The sequence below is a fragment of the Trachypithecus francoisi genome, unplaced genomic scaffold (genome assembly GCF_009764315.1).
Source record: "Trachypithecus francoisi isolate TF-2019V2 unplaced genomic scaffold, Tfra_2.0 Lachesis_group1, whole genome shotgun sequence".
Classification (NCBI taxonomy): Eukaryota; Metazoa; Chordata; class Mammalia; order Primates; family Cercopithecidae; genus Trachypithecus; species Trachypithecus francoisi.
Window position 1 is genome coordinate 14,017,859 of NW_022681454.1, and position 14,827 is coordinate 14,032,685.

At 33.5% G+C, this 14,827-nt stretch overlaps 1 protein-coding gene across 9 annotated transcripts in view; it reads left to right on the forward strand.

Moving 5' to 3' along the window:
• Positions 1 to 14,827, forward strand: part of CPEB2 (cytoplasmic polyadenylation element binding protein 2) — a 65,923-nt gene that overhangs the window by 28,784 nt on the left and 22,312 nt on the right. For 4 of the 9 annotated variants that reach the window (XM_033213775.1, XM_033213778.1, XM_033213779.1 and 1 more), the window contains 2 exons: positions 2,687 to 2,737; positions 9,926 to 9,949. The exons of 2 other annotated variants lie outside the window; for them this stretch is intronic. In XM_033213775.1, coding sequence (XP_033069666.1) covers positions 2,687 to 2,737; positions 9,926 to 9,949 — 75 coding nt within the window. The remainder of the gene's footprint in view (positions 1 to 2,686; positions 2,738 to 9,925; positions 9,950 to 14,827) is intronic. 3 more of the 9 variants (XM_033213780.1, XM_033213776.1, XM_033213781.1) reach the window with 1 other exon arrangement.

Here is a 14,827-nt window from a genome sequence, read left to right on the forward strand (position 1 = left end):
AATACCTAAGTCATAGGATTGTTGTTAGGATTAAGTAACTGGTTGTAAAGAATGTAGAAAAGCTCCTGGCTCAGAGTATAGCCTCAAATGCTGTTAGTTCTTACTATCAATTGGCAGGTTCTTAGTGAAAGTACTTTTAATAATACCCTAAGTAAAACATAACTTTAAAAGTTAACCTATGAAGATGCATTAATGTTTCCACTGTGGTGGAGAAAAGGTGGTTGGGTATCTTTAAAATGAGTCTAAATTTGCTTATTTCATTTGGAGGACTTTATTGCTAATATTGGGAGATTTTCTTAGGTAGAGAGCTGTAGTATTTAGAATATGTATACATATGTATAGAATGTATACAGTATATGTTACTTTGCAAATAGTTGTTTTTTAAACTTTCCACAAAAAGTACACCTTTTAAAAGTCTATTCAGAGCCATAATAGCAAAAGACTATTAGCAGTGAAAATATTTTTTCTTAACCTGTATCTTGAGATAAATAAATGAACAGGAACCCATTACAGTTGAGAACCTATTGAAGTTGTAGCTGGGACTACAAGCATGAGCCACCATGCCCAGCCTCTAAATGGGTTTGATGGTTTAAAGTTGAGAAGCTTTCAAGGTGGAACTAGGCTTCATGTTAAGGCTGTGCGTAATTTACTTTTCCAGGAAGTCTTGCCTTAATCCCTGGGCCTGATTACTGTATACTCTGTTGTGTTTTTTTATATAGCATTCTGTATGTAACTCTTTTAGCACCTAGCATATTTTATTGAAATTGTGTATTTGTGTCTATCTCCCCTACCACATCATAAGATTATGTCCCACTCATGTTTACATCATCTACATCCTACACACTGTCAGTATCGTAGATTTAATTAACTTATTATGCTGAACAGTGAAACAGGTTGCCACTTTGTAGGAGTTTTTTGTTTTTTTTTTTAATCTTAAGTCAGAAATTACAGTAATTTATTCAAGGCCTTAAATTGTTCTCCAAATTTGGCCATCTGCAGCAAGATGTTTAGAAATAGGCATATTTCCAAAATAAGCTATAATACTTCAAAGTAATGTTCTGTGTTACTGAAGTGCAGTTTAGGCAAGCTGTGCTTCCTGGCTCTTTATTGTGTACCTCCCATATGTGTGCTTCTATTTCTCCATACCAAGGTATCACAACAAGAAATTTACTGGTATGTTTTAGAGTATGACAACTTTATTTAAGAGGTCATTTCGTTAACTCATGTCATGCTGTGTGAAATGCAGGAGTAAATAAGAGATGGTAGATAATCCTTTTGATAACACTTATTTTGTCTAACTGTGTTGAGTCTGAAATCAAAATGTCCCACAGTTAACTTAGAGCTCAGGTGAAGTGTGTGTGTGTGTATGTACAGGTAACATGTTTGTATATCTATCATATATATTTATATATTTTAGTGTCAAAATTGGATTATTTTTACCACTTACTCTTGCATTAGAAGATGATCAAACTCTTTAATTTCAGAACTAAAACAAAAGTCAGCAGATAATCTCCATCTTATATGTGGGCCTGTAGAGTGTAGAGGACTTGCTGAGGTGATAAAGGTAGATGCAGTTAATCTGTACTCCTTACTCATGTGCTAGCTAGCATATTGTTTTGTTTTTAAAGGGACTGTGCTAAAAAGTACTAAAATGCAATCCCAGACATTTAATTTTTAGATATTTTTCAAATGAGCTTTAAATTTATTATTATTATTATTATTCATTTGTTAGAGACAGGGTCTTGCCCTGTTGCTCAGGCTGGAGTGCACTGGCACAATCATAGCTCATTATAGGCTGAAACTCCTGGGGTCAAGTGATCTTCCTTTCTCCACCTCCCAGCTAGCTGGGACTACAAGCATGAGCCACCGTGCCCAGCCTCTAAATGGGTTTTAATGTGCTATTCTAATAGTCCATTAGAGATTCAGGCATTTGAGAAAAACCCTGTATTTTATAATAGACTAAAAATAATGGTCATCCTAGCTATTGGCATTTTTCAAACATGTTATGATGTAAAAATGCTGGATAAACCACAGAATGTTTCATGCATACCTTTTTGCTTCTCCACAGCAGTTCGTAATACTGTTGTTCCTTCTGCATTTAGTAAATAAAAACCTTTTGAATGAAGAATGACTCAGAGGAAATACTATGCTACTATGCTCATCAGCTTTAGTATTTTTATTTTTTTATATATTATTAATCATTTATAAACTTTGAAGAAGTTAAGTTTTCAATATTTGTAATATGTTTTCATTCAACTTATTTATTTAAATATGACTTTATAAAGCCACATTGGCAAGTTGAGATGAATTTTTCTGCTTTTTTTTTATTTTAACATTTTAATTGTTTTTGATTTAGGAATATGAACTTCTCTCAAGTTTTATTTTTGACAAGACATCTATAGATAAAATTACAAACAACTTTGAAAAAATTTTAAAAATTCACATTTCATATTAAGATTGCAAGATTAGGATATGATACATATATTGTTTTTACGTTTCCAAAAATAAATAAGCTTTATTCTATTGGCGTTGCTCCCAAATCACATTGTAATCTTATGAAAAATACTGTGCTCAATAATTTTCTCTTTACACCACCTTTGTTTGTTGTTGTTGTTTTTTGTTTTTTTCTTTTTGCTTTTCAAATAACTCCATAATCTTCAAACTCACCTTTCCTGTCTTTTTAAAGGTCGATTGAGCTATCCACATCCAGGAACTGACAATCTATTGATGTTAAATGGTAAGTTTTATAAAAACTTTTTATGTTTCCAATTGGTTTATGTAAAGATGATTTAATACATGTATCTCTGAACCTCTCCATACACACAGTTTAATCATTCTATGAGTATAAAAATAAAGTTACTACTATTCCTATACAAAAGGCAGAATTAGGAATCTGAGTGTGTTCTGCTGGTAAAGCAGTCATTTGTAACAGTATGACTAATTCAGTGATCACAGACTTGGAGGCAGTCCTGGTTTGAATATTGCCTTTCCAGTTTCAGATATGACCTTGGACAGATTACTATTACCTTAGTTTCCCCATCTGTATAATGAGAATATAGTCTCAAGGTTTATTGTGAGATTTAAATGAGATGTTTGCAAAGTGCATAGAACTTGTTACTTAGTATAGCACTTGTGTTTGTGGTTAAATAAGGAATATACTGGTGACTATAAATATTGTGATCACACTAAACTTACTCAAACTAGAAAGCTTACATAGTGAAGTTCACCAAAGTAAGGAAAATAATAAATTTTTGTTAAAGTTAGTTTTCTTTCTGTTAGACAAACATTAACATATTCAGAGTCTCAGTACTTAGCACATCGTGATTGTGGGAGTAGAGATGGAGGATTAAAATATCCTTCACAGGAGTATTTTTAAGTCAGAGGGTGGGTGTGGAGAGGGAAATAGGAAGGGGAAAGAATAGAAATAGTATTAATATTTACTTTAAAAAACAATATCATTAAAATGGCTTGGCTCTTGTATTTCAACTAAAGCTTTGCTGAAATAACATGGCAATGAAGTTAAGAAACAAAGACTGAAAATAAGGTACATGTGAAGCTAGACCGTGTGAACTAGTATTAAGACAGAAGGATGGAAATAAAGTCCAGGTCACATAGGAGATGGTCAGGGTAAGTAGGATTTTCGGTGAGAAAAATTGAAGAAGCCGAGCATTAGATGAGGTGATTGATTTAATCATTCAGCATTTCACTGTTGAGTTGTCTAGCACATGCCAGCCTAGACTAAGCATTGGGTTATCTAATTAGTGAGAATCCTACAGGGCGATTGTGGTCAGAATTGCTAGGATACTACTGGGGCCGTACTGAGTCATGTGAAAGCAAAGAACTTAGTATCCACAGTGTATCTGCAACTTACATTATTAGTTATACTAAACATTATTAAACTAATTGATGATTTTGTCAGTTGCGAAAAGCCCTTATAAATAATCTAGATGTTAGGTTGAAAAGTGTTTTCATCACACAGCAGAAAGAAGAGTATTCAGGCCAGAGTTGCATCTTGTGGACAAATCTGCTTTGTATATTATGTGAGTAGTCTTAGTAGTCTGTCATTTGGGGCGACAGTGCATACTCAGTACAGGAAGCTAGCCTGGAAACTCTGAACTTTTTCTGGCAAGGTACTAGCAGGGAGAAAAAGATAATTAAACTAGGACATAAAAATGTGTTTACATCAGGAAAAGAAACAATTTGATCCAAAGAGAATTTTTTTTTAACTTTTTTCGGATCATTGGTTGAGAGTAAAGCAAGATAATTGGCAATATTTGTGGGTTAAAGAAGTCGCAACATAATTGGGAATATTTGTGGGTTAAAGAAGTCTTGAATATTAGGGATTTAAATAGTTTTAGTAGACACCAAGGTTATTGAAGAGAGAATTAGGCAAAGAAATGTACTAATAGGTAAGGAGATATTTTTCTTGAACTATTTTTAACTATGTGTAATTCAGTTATATTCTTAGCATATGGTCTCCCTGGGAAATGTGAGAATTAAGTGATATTAGTACTCCTGTACTAAATATTTATTAAATGTTATTGACAGATTAAAGAAATTGTTGTTTCTCATAGTACATAGACCGACTTTTTGAATTATGAAAGTTTCTTTTTATCACGTTTAACTCACTTCTAGGCATTTGGTTAAGTAAGTAGAATTAACTGACAGAGCTAATGTTCATTTTAAAAATCGATGTTTAATAATAAATTTTGCATCAGTCTTTTTATAGTGGTGTAATAGTAGCTAGCTCATAGTGGTTGCTAACATAGATTCTGGAGCCAGATTATCTGAGTTTAAACCCAGGTTGGCTTTTTCTATCTGTGTAACCTTGAAGGGCTTACCTAACTTCACTTTGACTCAGTTTGTTTATGTCTAAAACAGAGATTAGCATACTGCCCGACTCAGGGGGACTGTTGTGAGAAGTGAGTGAATTCCTCCATGTAAAGTATTTAGAGCAGCTTCTGAAAGTAAATGTTAGCTAAGTAGTGGGTGATGGTGAACAGTGATAAAAATTTATTTGAAAGAGTAAAAATCATGTCCTATAAATACATGAAGTTGGGTATGTCTGTGTTGGAAAATATAAACTTAAGAGAAAACATAACTGATATTTTAAACTATTTGAGGTATATTATAAGTAGCTAACAAAGATGGCCCATTTTGGGTTCTTGCAGAAAGCCAAACTAGAACTATTTGTTAGAAACTATCTTGGGACAAAGTTTAGGTAAAATAACCCCCCAAAAAGGTAAAATAACTCTCTGAGGCATTGTTTCCTAAAGTGTGATGCTGTTGCTCCTTGGAGTACCCAAGATGACTTTTGATGTACACAGATATCTATTAAAATAAATGCATGACTGTTGCAATTAAAGAACATTCCTTAGAAAATGCAGAACTGACAGAAAACTGACAGTGATGCTAGGCTTGAGTTTCTTTAATAAAACATACTATTACAATTATTAGGGCCGATATGGCAAATGTATCTGTAAACATATCTGTAAAGATTTTATGATTCTACCTTAATAGTTAATCAGCAGTTATGGTTAATCTTTTAAATATTCCTTTAAGTAAGAAATAAAGAGAAAATGGGATAAAAGCCAGGAATTTGATCAAACTCAGTAAAACTATGAAGTGTCTCTGGCAAATCCTTAACTCTAAGCATCTGTTAACTCAGATATATCTTTTTTAAAAAAAGGTGTAATACAATAAATAGCTGTATATCTCATGAGGCTGTAGAGATATTTTTAATTTAAACAACAAAGAAACCATATAAATATAATTACAAGCAGTCTCCTTCTGAACAGACCATATTCCCCAAATTAAGTTGAATTGACTGCTGGAGACTGTCACTCTTGAAGAATTCAAATATGTTGAACAGTCTATAGTTAGCATCCAGAAGCACTTTAGGGAAGTCACGTTATATAGAATTGTGTAGATTGTCTTAAAACCAAAGATGAAGTACTTCTGAAGTTAAAATGAAAGTATGTATGTTTATATTTCTAAATGTATAAATCCTAAGCACTTTTTATTATAAGTAGTTTAAAAAAAAAACCCTGCTTTCCATAGTAAAGAGCAATACAAAATGATGTATCATTCAGTATTTGTATTAATATTTGAATTATATTTTCTTTACCCCTTTCTCAAGGAAAATAACTTACATTTTTGTTAGTACATAACATTTTTCAAAAGAGAAACAAATAGAGCAGAAGTATTGGTGGCCAGGACGGGGAGTGGGAATGGTATTATCAAGCTAGTTAGAAATGTAAATCTGCTGTGATAACCCAAGTACAGCTTTGTATGTGATAAAGAGCTTACTGTACTTTCTGAGAGGAAAAAAGTTATGTGTATCATTTAAGAAAATTAAGTCAGTAATTGTATTTCTGAAGGCAGACACTTTAACTGTATCTATTCAGTCATAAAAATAGGAAAGTGGAGTAGCAATCAGTTCTTTTTTTTTTATGCTGGTGGAATGAGTGGAGGAGATAAGTTTTTTGGGGGGTCTTGAAAAGGACTCTGATTTAGGGGCCAGGTGCGGTGGCTCACGACTGTAATCCCAGCACTTCAGGAGGCTGAAGCGGGCAGATCACGAGGTCAGGAGATCAAGACCATCCTGGCTAACATGGTGAAACCCCGTCTCTACTAAAAATACAAAAAAATTAGCAGGGCGTGGTGGCGGGCACGTGTAGTCCCAGCTACTCGGGAGGCTGAGGCAGGAGAATGGTGTGAACCCGGGAGGCGGACCTTGCAGTGAGCCGAGATTGGCCACTGCACTCCAGCCTGGGCGACAGAGCAAGACTCCGTCTCAAAAAAAAAAAAAAAGACTATGATTTAGAAGCATAGTTCTCTCCTTAGTTTTGGCTTTTTCAAGTTGAAAAACCTAAAAATGTCATTAGGTTCCTCATCAAGAGAACTTTAGCCTGTATTTCCAGCTGATTTAATGTGTTTGCCTATCCCTTCCTCTAGCTGCAGTAATTCAGTTACAACTGTAGCTGAGAGCCAATACATATATGACCCTACAGTTTCTAGCCAGAATATTAGAATCATCCTGTTTTTATTTTTTGTAGCTATGGATTAGAACCTTAATAAGACGATTTGGAAACCAGAACCAAAATTGTGAAGTCACTTGTCTTCAGTGTTTTCTCAAAGCCTTCTTATTTTTAGATAAATACATGTTTAACCTACCTGTGCATAAAAACGTGAACAGGTATGTTAAATAGCCAGCTCCTCATGTTATTTTTGTAACACTTCATAGGTGTTCTTCATTTTTATACAAGTTTTTCCTTTTAAAAATCATATTCTCAATGAGTTTGAAGGACATATTGTTTTAAAAAGTCTTTTTAAAAACATAAGTCACTTAGTTTTTTTCTTAATAGATAGGTGTTTCTCATAATTCTGATTCAGAGTTATAATGGAACATACTCCAGAAATTCACCTAGAAATATTGGTAGGAAAGTGAATACACACACCATTGTTTAGTGTGCAGATTAGTGTTATTGCCATAACAGGGAATAGGAAATATTTCACATGGTTTAGCTTCATCTGTAGTCAGTTCTATTTTTGGTAATGTAGATACTTGGAATCTGAGAGTTGTCCAAAAAATAAGTAGAATAGCTCTTTACAGGATTCTAAAATTCCTCAGGTATGAGATAGTCAGATAAATTTTCTAAATGATTATGTTCAAGCCAAGGAATGAAAACTTAAGATGCTATGAAATTTATGCATATTTTTACCATTTTAGTATTGAGTAGCCTCAGCTAAGAACATAAACTGGCTATGATACCATTAATTTTCTCAATAGGTCAAGAATTAAGTGTGACATTAAGACTTCATAATTCATCATTTGACTTTAAACGATGAAAATATTTTTATTTGCTTTGTAAATCTTCAGCTCTCTACACCTATGAATGAAATTCTCCAAAACAAATTCATACTGGATTAATGCCATTAGGCTATGCCCAGGGATAAGCAGGAAACCCAACTGACTCATCCTGTGAAGTGGTTTGGGGACTGTTGACCATTTCTAGGCTTAATACAACTATTCACTCTTCTGTAGTCTATTTTTTCTTTCTTTGTGTGTGTGTGTGTGTGTGTGTGAGAGACAGAGTCTCATTCTGTTTCCCAGGCTGGAGTGCAACGGCATTATCTCAGCTGCCTGCAACCTCTGCCTCCCGGGTTCAAGCAACTCGCCTGCCTAAGCCTCCCAAGTATCTAGGACTACAAGTGCCCGCCACCACGCCTGGCTAATTTTTGTGTTTTTAGTAGAGACAGGGTTTCACCTTATTGGTCAGAGTGGTCTCCAACTCCTAGACTCAGGTGATCCACCCACCTCAGCTTCCCAAAGTGCTGAGATTACAGGCGTGATCACCCGTGTGCAGCCCTATAGTCTATTCTTGATCACGCTATTATAATTTCTTGTATCAGTCTGATTTTTCACAGTTGATCTCCCATCAGTTAGAGTTTTTTAAAAACTTTTATGTTTAGAAGACCTAGACAACAAAATATTAAGTGCTGCTTTCACCCCTATCTGAGGAGAGGAAGAATAATATATAGGTCAGGTAAGCTATGAAATAGATCTGCCAGACTTTGAGGTAATTGGAGCTCAAGGATAGGTTAAGTGTGCAACAGATTATATAGCTAAAGACACTAGAATTGCAGAGATGCACATGAAGTTATTTTATGTAAAAGGGTCTGATATAAGCCTTATATTTATTGACATTTCTTAGAATTTAAGTGACCAAGAGTTGACAAGGTTGTTTTTCCCACTTTTTATTAGAGGAACTAGTGTGTTATAGACACACTTTCTTGTAGTAAAGCAGTAGTATAAAAGAGAATGTATTTCATAATGTGAAATGTTTTCTTTTGATCTTTAAGTTTTATATTTTTAGGTAGACATTTCTGACAACTTTCAGCACATATTTTTACTTGAGATTTATTCAATATTGAATTTTTTGCAGGCCTAAAAAAATCTGTGAATATAAAATAAGATCTTAATTTTAACAGTCTTTTTTTGTTTGTTTGTTTACTGCCTTGACTTCATATTTTAATTTCAGGGTAAAAATACTCATTTTGTATTCAAATTTGTGGGGAGGAGTTCCTTTAAAACGATTTGTGGATTTTATCAAACTGGTAGTTTCTTATGAAAAAGAAATTACAGTCTTTTTGTTTTTCCATAGGAATAATGTCACTGCAAGTAACATAGAAATGCCTATCAACTTTTATGGTATTTAACATATGTACTATTCTATGATGATGTTAATAGTAATTTGTATCTGAATCCCTCTTACCTCATAGGTAGACATAAAAACAATTAGTAGATAGCTATTATACCGTATATTAAAATGATGGAAAGCATTATTAGCTATAGTAATTTCTCTAAACAAGTTTAAACGTTGATTTCTTAAATCCTGTCTAATCTGTACAGGCTTCAGAGTGTCAGTTTAATAGTGGTATATCTTCTCAGTCATCTGTGTCTTCTAGGGCTTGGTATAATGTGGATTGGATCTGAATAGCTATTTATTGGACTATATATGCGATACCATTTTTATAATAAGTGGAAAAATAAAGATTTAGTTCAAGTTGTTTCCATTCATTGGGAAAATTATTTGGGATGCTATTTACTGCAAAGTGTTATATATTTCTATCATCATTAGATGAAAAAATACTTGTGAATTTTAACACAGATGCTAATAAATTGTGTATTTCTTGTTCATTTCAGAGTTTTATGTGATTCAGATGATATATACTTACCTATAAATAAAAGTCCTTTGTAGAATGGTAAAACATGCAAATCTTATGTGGTGACATTGTCATTGCTCTTAAAGTAGCACTAGTTTTCAGATGCCCACATAGCTTTTCATGTCAGAAATATTTGTATATGTGGGCTTATTTTTTAGTTCTGACATTTTACAATTTGTCCTTTGTTTACATGCAGCAAGGAGTTATGGGCGAAGACGAGGTAATTCATTTCCGTTTGCTATGGTATAATTGTTTCTAATTGGGTTTACTGATCAATGTTGTAATTACTCTAGATTTCTCATGCAATCTCTGAAAACTCACAATTGTATTTTGATTTGAGCACTTGTCGAAGTTTTTAATTTTAAATCTCTTTAACTTTCGAACTGTATTTTTATACTAATTGTGGTTATTTAATAAATTTTCCCTTTTTAAACTGTTGAGATTTAACTCTAGTTTTTAAAGTTATTTCTGTATCTCTTAAAATAAAGATGCTATTTATAGTTTGTCTGCTTAAATATGTTTAATTTTAGTGAAGGTAGCATGAAGTATGATTTTTCTACTCTCTAAATGTGTAACTGTCATATTTATGTTGTATAATTTACAACTCTAGCTTGTTAGTTCTGTGTTGACCCAGTTGAAAATAATACACACCAAATAGATTATTGTTAACACTGATTTATAGAAATAATGTTGCTTATATTTCTCTGTTTTCTAAGAATGTAACCCTTTCTTTCCCTTTCTCTCTCTGTCTCTCACACACACACACAAACACATACCTTCTCCCTTTTCCTTTTTCCTTTCCCTCCCCTACTAAAGTATTCCCCACAGAGTTCTTGTGTGGTATCCTAAGGAAAGAGGACTATGTGATGCAAGACTATTATTGAACTTCCTAGGAAAGCAGCTGATGTTTTCTGTGACTAAAACTGCTTCTCCTTTTGCCATGTGCAGACTAGTAGATGGGATGAGAGGAAGCAAAAGTATGCTACTAGATTGTTCTCTAAATGAGCAAAAATTATGATGTTTATATTGTTAGGCTTATTCCAAGTGCCACACCGAATAAAAAGAGTTTTCTTTGACCTCTAAAAATCTCCCTTAAGCCATGGAGAATAGACAGTAATAATAGTGCCCTTTGATCACTTTTATATACATGTGCCAGTGCTTCCATTTCTTTTCAACTAGTCATAAATGTGTGTACTTTTTAAACAAGCAAAACCATTTGCCACAACTGACAACGAAAACTGGTATTTTTTATTCTTAAGTGGTCCCAATTTTATATTTCAGATTATCTGAATTTAACTTAATTTTTTAATATGTTTCTTCAAATGCTTGACTGAATCTTTTGGTTCTTCAGTTTTCTAACTAAAAATTTAGAGGAGATAGACACTCAGGATTTAGAGAATTGAAGCTGAACAACTTTTCTAAAGACGTAGCAAGCTGAGAAGTGGGGAAAGTTTGGAAGTTTAGTACTATTTCAAACCTATGGACTAGCTTATTTCACTACGCCATTTTAATAATGGAGCTTCAGTTCTCTGAAACACAACCCACTTACCAATCTGTGATTTTTAGGCATTTTGAAACTAGAGCAATTCAGAATTCTTGCCTTGTTAAACATTTTTCATCTTTTAACTGTTGTGACTTACGTTTAGTCTAATTTCATATACTCTCATGTAAATATCATGACCTAAGAAGTTCTTAGGAACAAAGTATTAGGAAGTAGTGTTATTATTTGTCTTCTTCTCAGTTCAATAATTGTAGATTGTGATTATGATATTAAGAAAAAGCAAAAATTTTCCCCTGCTTTTATATAGGAACCTGCTTTCATTCCTGTATATCTCTATCCCCTCGAAGCCATAAAGAATTATTCGGCTTCAGAACTGCCTTCCTGCATTGGAAACAGGAAGACTCTCACATGGTTTTAAGGCTTCTGATAAAAGCTTCCATTAGGACAGAACTGACGGTTGGCACACATACTTGTCTTAGCATAAGGGGGAGTGAATGCCTGAATTTTCATCTCAGATTATATGGCCTTAGTAAATTTTTAGCTCATCTCCTATGAACAGTAGCAATCTACTTTTAAAACTTTGGTTGTGAGAGTCACGTGAAAGCCACACTCATTAGAAATAACTACTGAGAGATTTTATCTGAATTTTAAAGTACACTGAAACAGTAAGTAATGATTTTTTTTTTAAACCTGCATACCAAAGGAATGACTCAGAAATGGCTAGTCACCTCGTTTTCTTCCTATTTTTTTACTGTTTTTTTCCTGTTCCATCCTAGATATAATAAACCTCAGACTGATAAACCTTTTTACCACCAAAGACCCCTTTTATATAGCCTCATGTTTTAGATTTGATCCATCAAAGAAACTGCGTTTGTTTAGAATTATTTTGTTAAAAATGAGTTGCTTATCTTCTGTTCATGTGGAATGTGTCACACTGAGTTGATATAATTTTTGCTAAAAATAAGTCATGGCTCTTCTACCAGTGCAATAATAGGTGAACAGTTATTTTCACAGGACATTCTGACTTTGACTTTTGTAGTCCTGTACAGGAAGAACTGTTTTACTTCTTTCATTTAAAAGATTTCTCACTTGACTACAGTCAAATCAAGTTAATACCAAAACGACTTTATGTACTTGAATTTCTTAATAATGTCAATAAGAACTTTAAAGCTAGCTCTAGATATTAATTTATGAAATGTACTTTAGGAATAATCAAAATGTAATTATGCTAGTAGTAGTTAAGAAAAGCAGAGATTTCTTTCCCTGCTTTTTAGTTGGAACCTACTGCCACTACTGTGTATCTCTGTCCCTTGGTAGCCATAAAGACTTCTACTTTAGAGCTGCCTAGGGGGCAGCATTAGGAAGGAAAAGGGTTCACATGAGGAGCTGACTTTAATATGGAAAACTACTTATCATTTGTATTTATTTTTTATTCATTGTTTCTTCCATTCCATTCTGAGAGTGAACATACTTGTCCAGGATTCAAGTAGGATGAGGGTTGTGAAGGGAGGTGTGAAGTGTAACTTAAGTTCGATGCTTTCAACTTAAACTATTTCTATAGCACAATCAGTTCCTTTAATAAAGGATTAAAGGGCTACTGTGTTCCAGAAGGAATAAAAATATATAGAATATTTTTAGTAATAGAAATAAAAACCTATTTTAGTCAACGGTTCTAAGCCCCAGGAGGCAATCCTTTTAAGCAAGTAAACCCAAAGCTTGAGTTAGTAGATTACATATGGGACGAGAAGATAGGAGAAAAAATTTTAAAAGGAGACAAATGATGGAAGTTTAATTAGAGAAGTTTGATTTATTCATAATGTATAGTCATTCAGACTTACGTGCTATGATAAATAAGGCATTATTGAAAATACAGTATGCTATATACTGCTTTAAAGTTGATCCAGGATTTGCTATTTGGAACAATCTTGTGAAGTACCCAGTGTTGGCAGTTTTATTTGTGTTGCCCAGGTTGGAGTGCAATGTTTCGATCTCGGCTCACTGTAGCCTCCACCTCCTTGGTTCAAGCGATTCTTCTGCCTCAGCCTTCCAAGTAGTTGGGATTACTGGTATGCACCACCATACCTGGCTAATTTTTGTATTTTTACAAAAATTGTTTCGCCATATTGGCCAGGCTGGTCTGGAACTCCTGACCTCAAATGATCTTCCCACCTCAGCCTCCCAAAGTGCTGGGATTACAGGCATGAGCCACCGTGCTCGGTCGAGTGTTGGCTTTTTAATTTTATCCATTCTGATGATGTGTAGTCCCTCACTGTGGCTCTAATTTGCAGTTTCCTAATGACTAAGGATGACGTCGAGGCACATGACAAGGTGCTTCTAACCCATTCCATTGTATTCTTCTGTAAAGTTCCCTTACAAGTCTTTTGCTCATTTTTAATTGGGTTGTTTTTCTTCGTTATGGGAGTTCTTTATATATTTTGTCCTATTTTCCAACAGTGTATTGTTTGTCATCCACTTTTTAACAGTATCTTCGATAAGCAGAAAAATGTCTAAATTTTTTTAAAAATCCAATTATTTTCATTCACCTTTAGTGTCATTTAGTCCCAGGAAATTATCACTACCCACAAGGTTATGAAGAAATTCTTCTAGTTTCATTGTTTTAATTTTTACATTTAAGTCTGTGATCCTTCTTGGATTTATTTTTCAGTAAGGTGTGATACAAGGATCAAATGTATTTCCCCCTCCAACTAGAAATGCATTTATTGAAAAGATTTACTTTTCCACATTGAACTGCATTGGTACCTTTGAAAAACATCAAGTGACTGTACATATATAGGCCCATTTCTGGACTCTATTATGTTCCATTTGTCTGTCTACTCTAATATCAGTTTTATAGTCTCAATAACTGTAGCTAACTAGTGAGTCTTGAAACTTGGTACTGTAAATCCTCCAACTTTGGCTTTTTTGTTTGTTTGTTTTGTATACTCTCCTTGATTGTTCGTAGGTCTTTGATTTATCATAAATTTTAGAACTGGCTTGTGAATTTCTAGAAGACAGTGTGCTGAGATTTTGGATGGATTGTATCCAATCTATAGATTGGATCATTTGGAAAGAATTTACATCTAACATGGTTTCTTTTGTTTATTCATTTATTTTATTTTATTAACATTTTCCACAGCAATTTTTTGTCATTTTCAGTGTAAAAATCTTGCATATCTTTTGTTAAGTTTATTTGTCAATATTTGGTGGGTTTGGATGAGATATGGAAATGATATTTAAAATTTTTCCCAGTTTTATTGCTAGCATTTAGAAATAATTTGGTTTTTGTAAATTGAATTTGCATTTCTTCCCTAGATAAATACAATTATTTCTACTAGTTTGATTTCTTTGAATTTTACATGTACAATTATGTCTATACCAAATACTTTTATTTTTCTTTGCCAGTACTCATGACTTTAAATTATTTTTTTCGTCTTCTTTGACTTGTTGTACCTCCAGTAGTACAATGCTGAGTAGAAATAGAGTGAACATCCTTCCAAACCTTCAAGAGAAGCCATTTGATAATTTATTATTGAAGATTTTCACTCTTTTTTTTTTTTAATGCTTTTTATTGGATTGAGGAAATTCCCTCCTACTCCT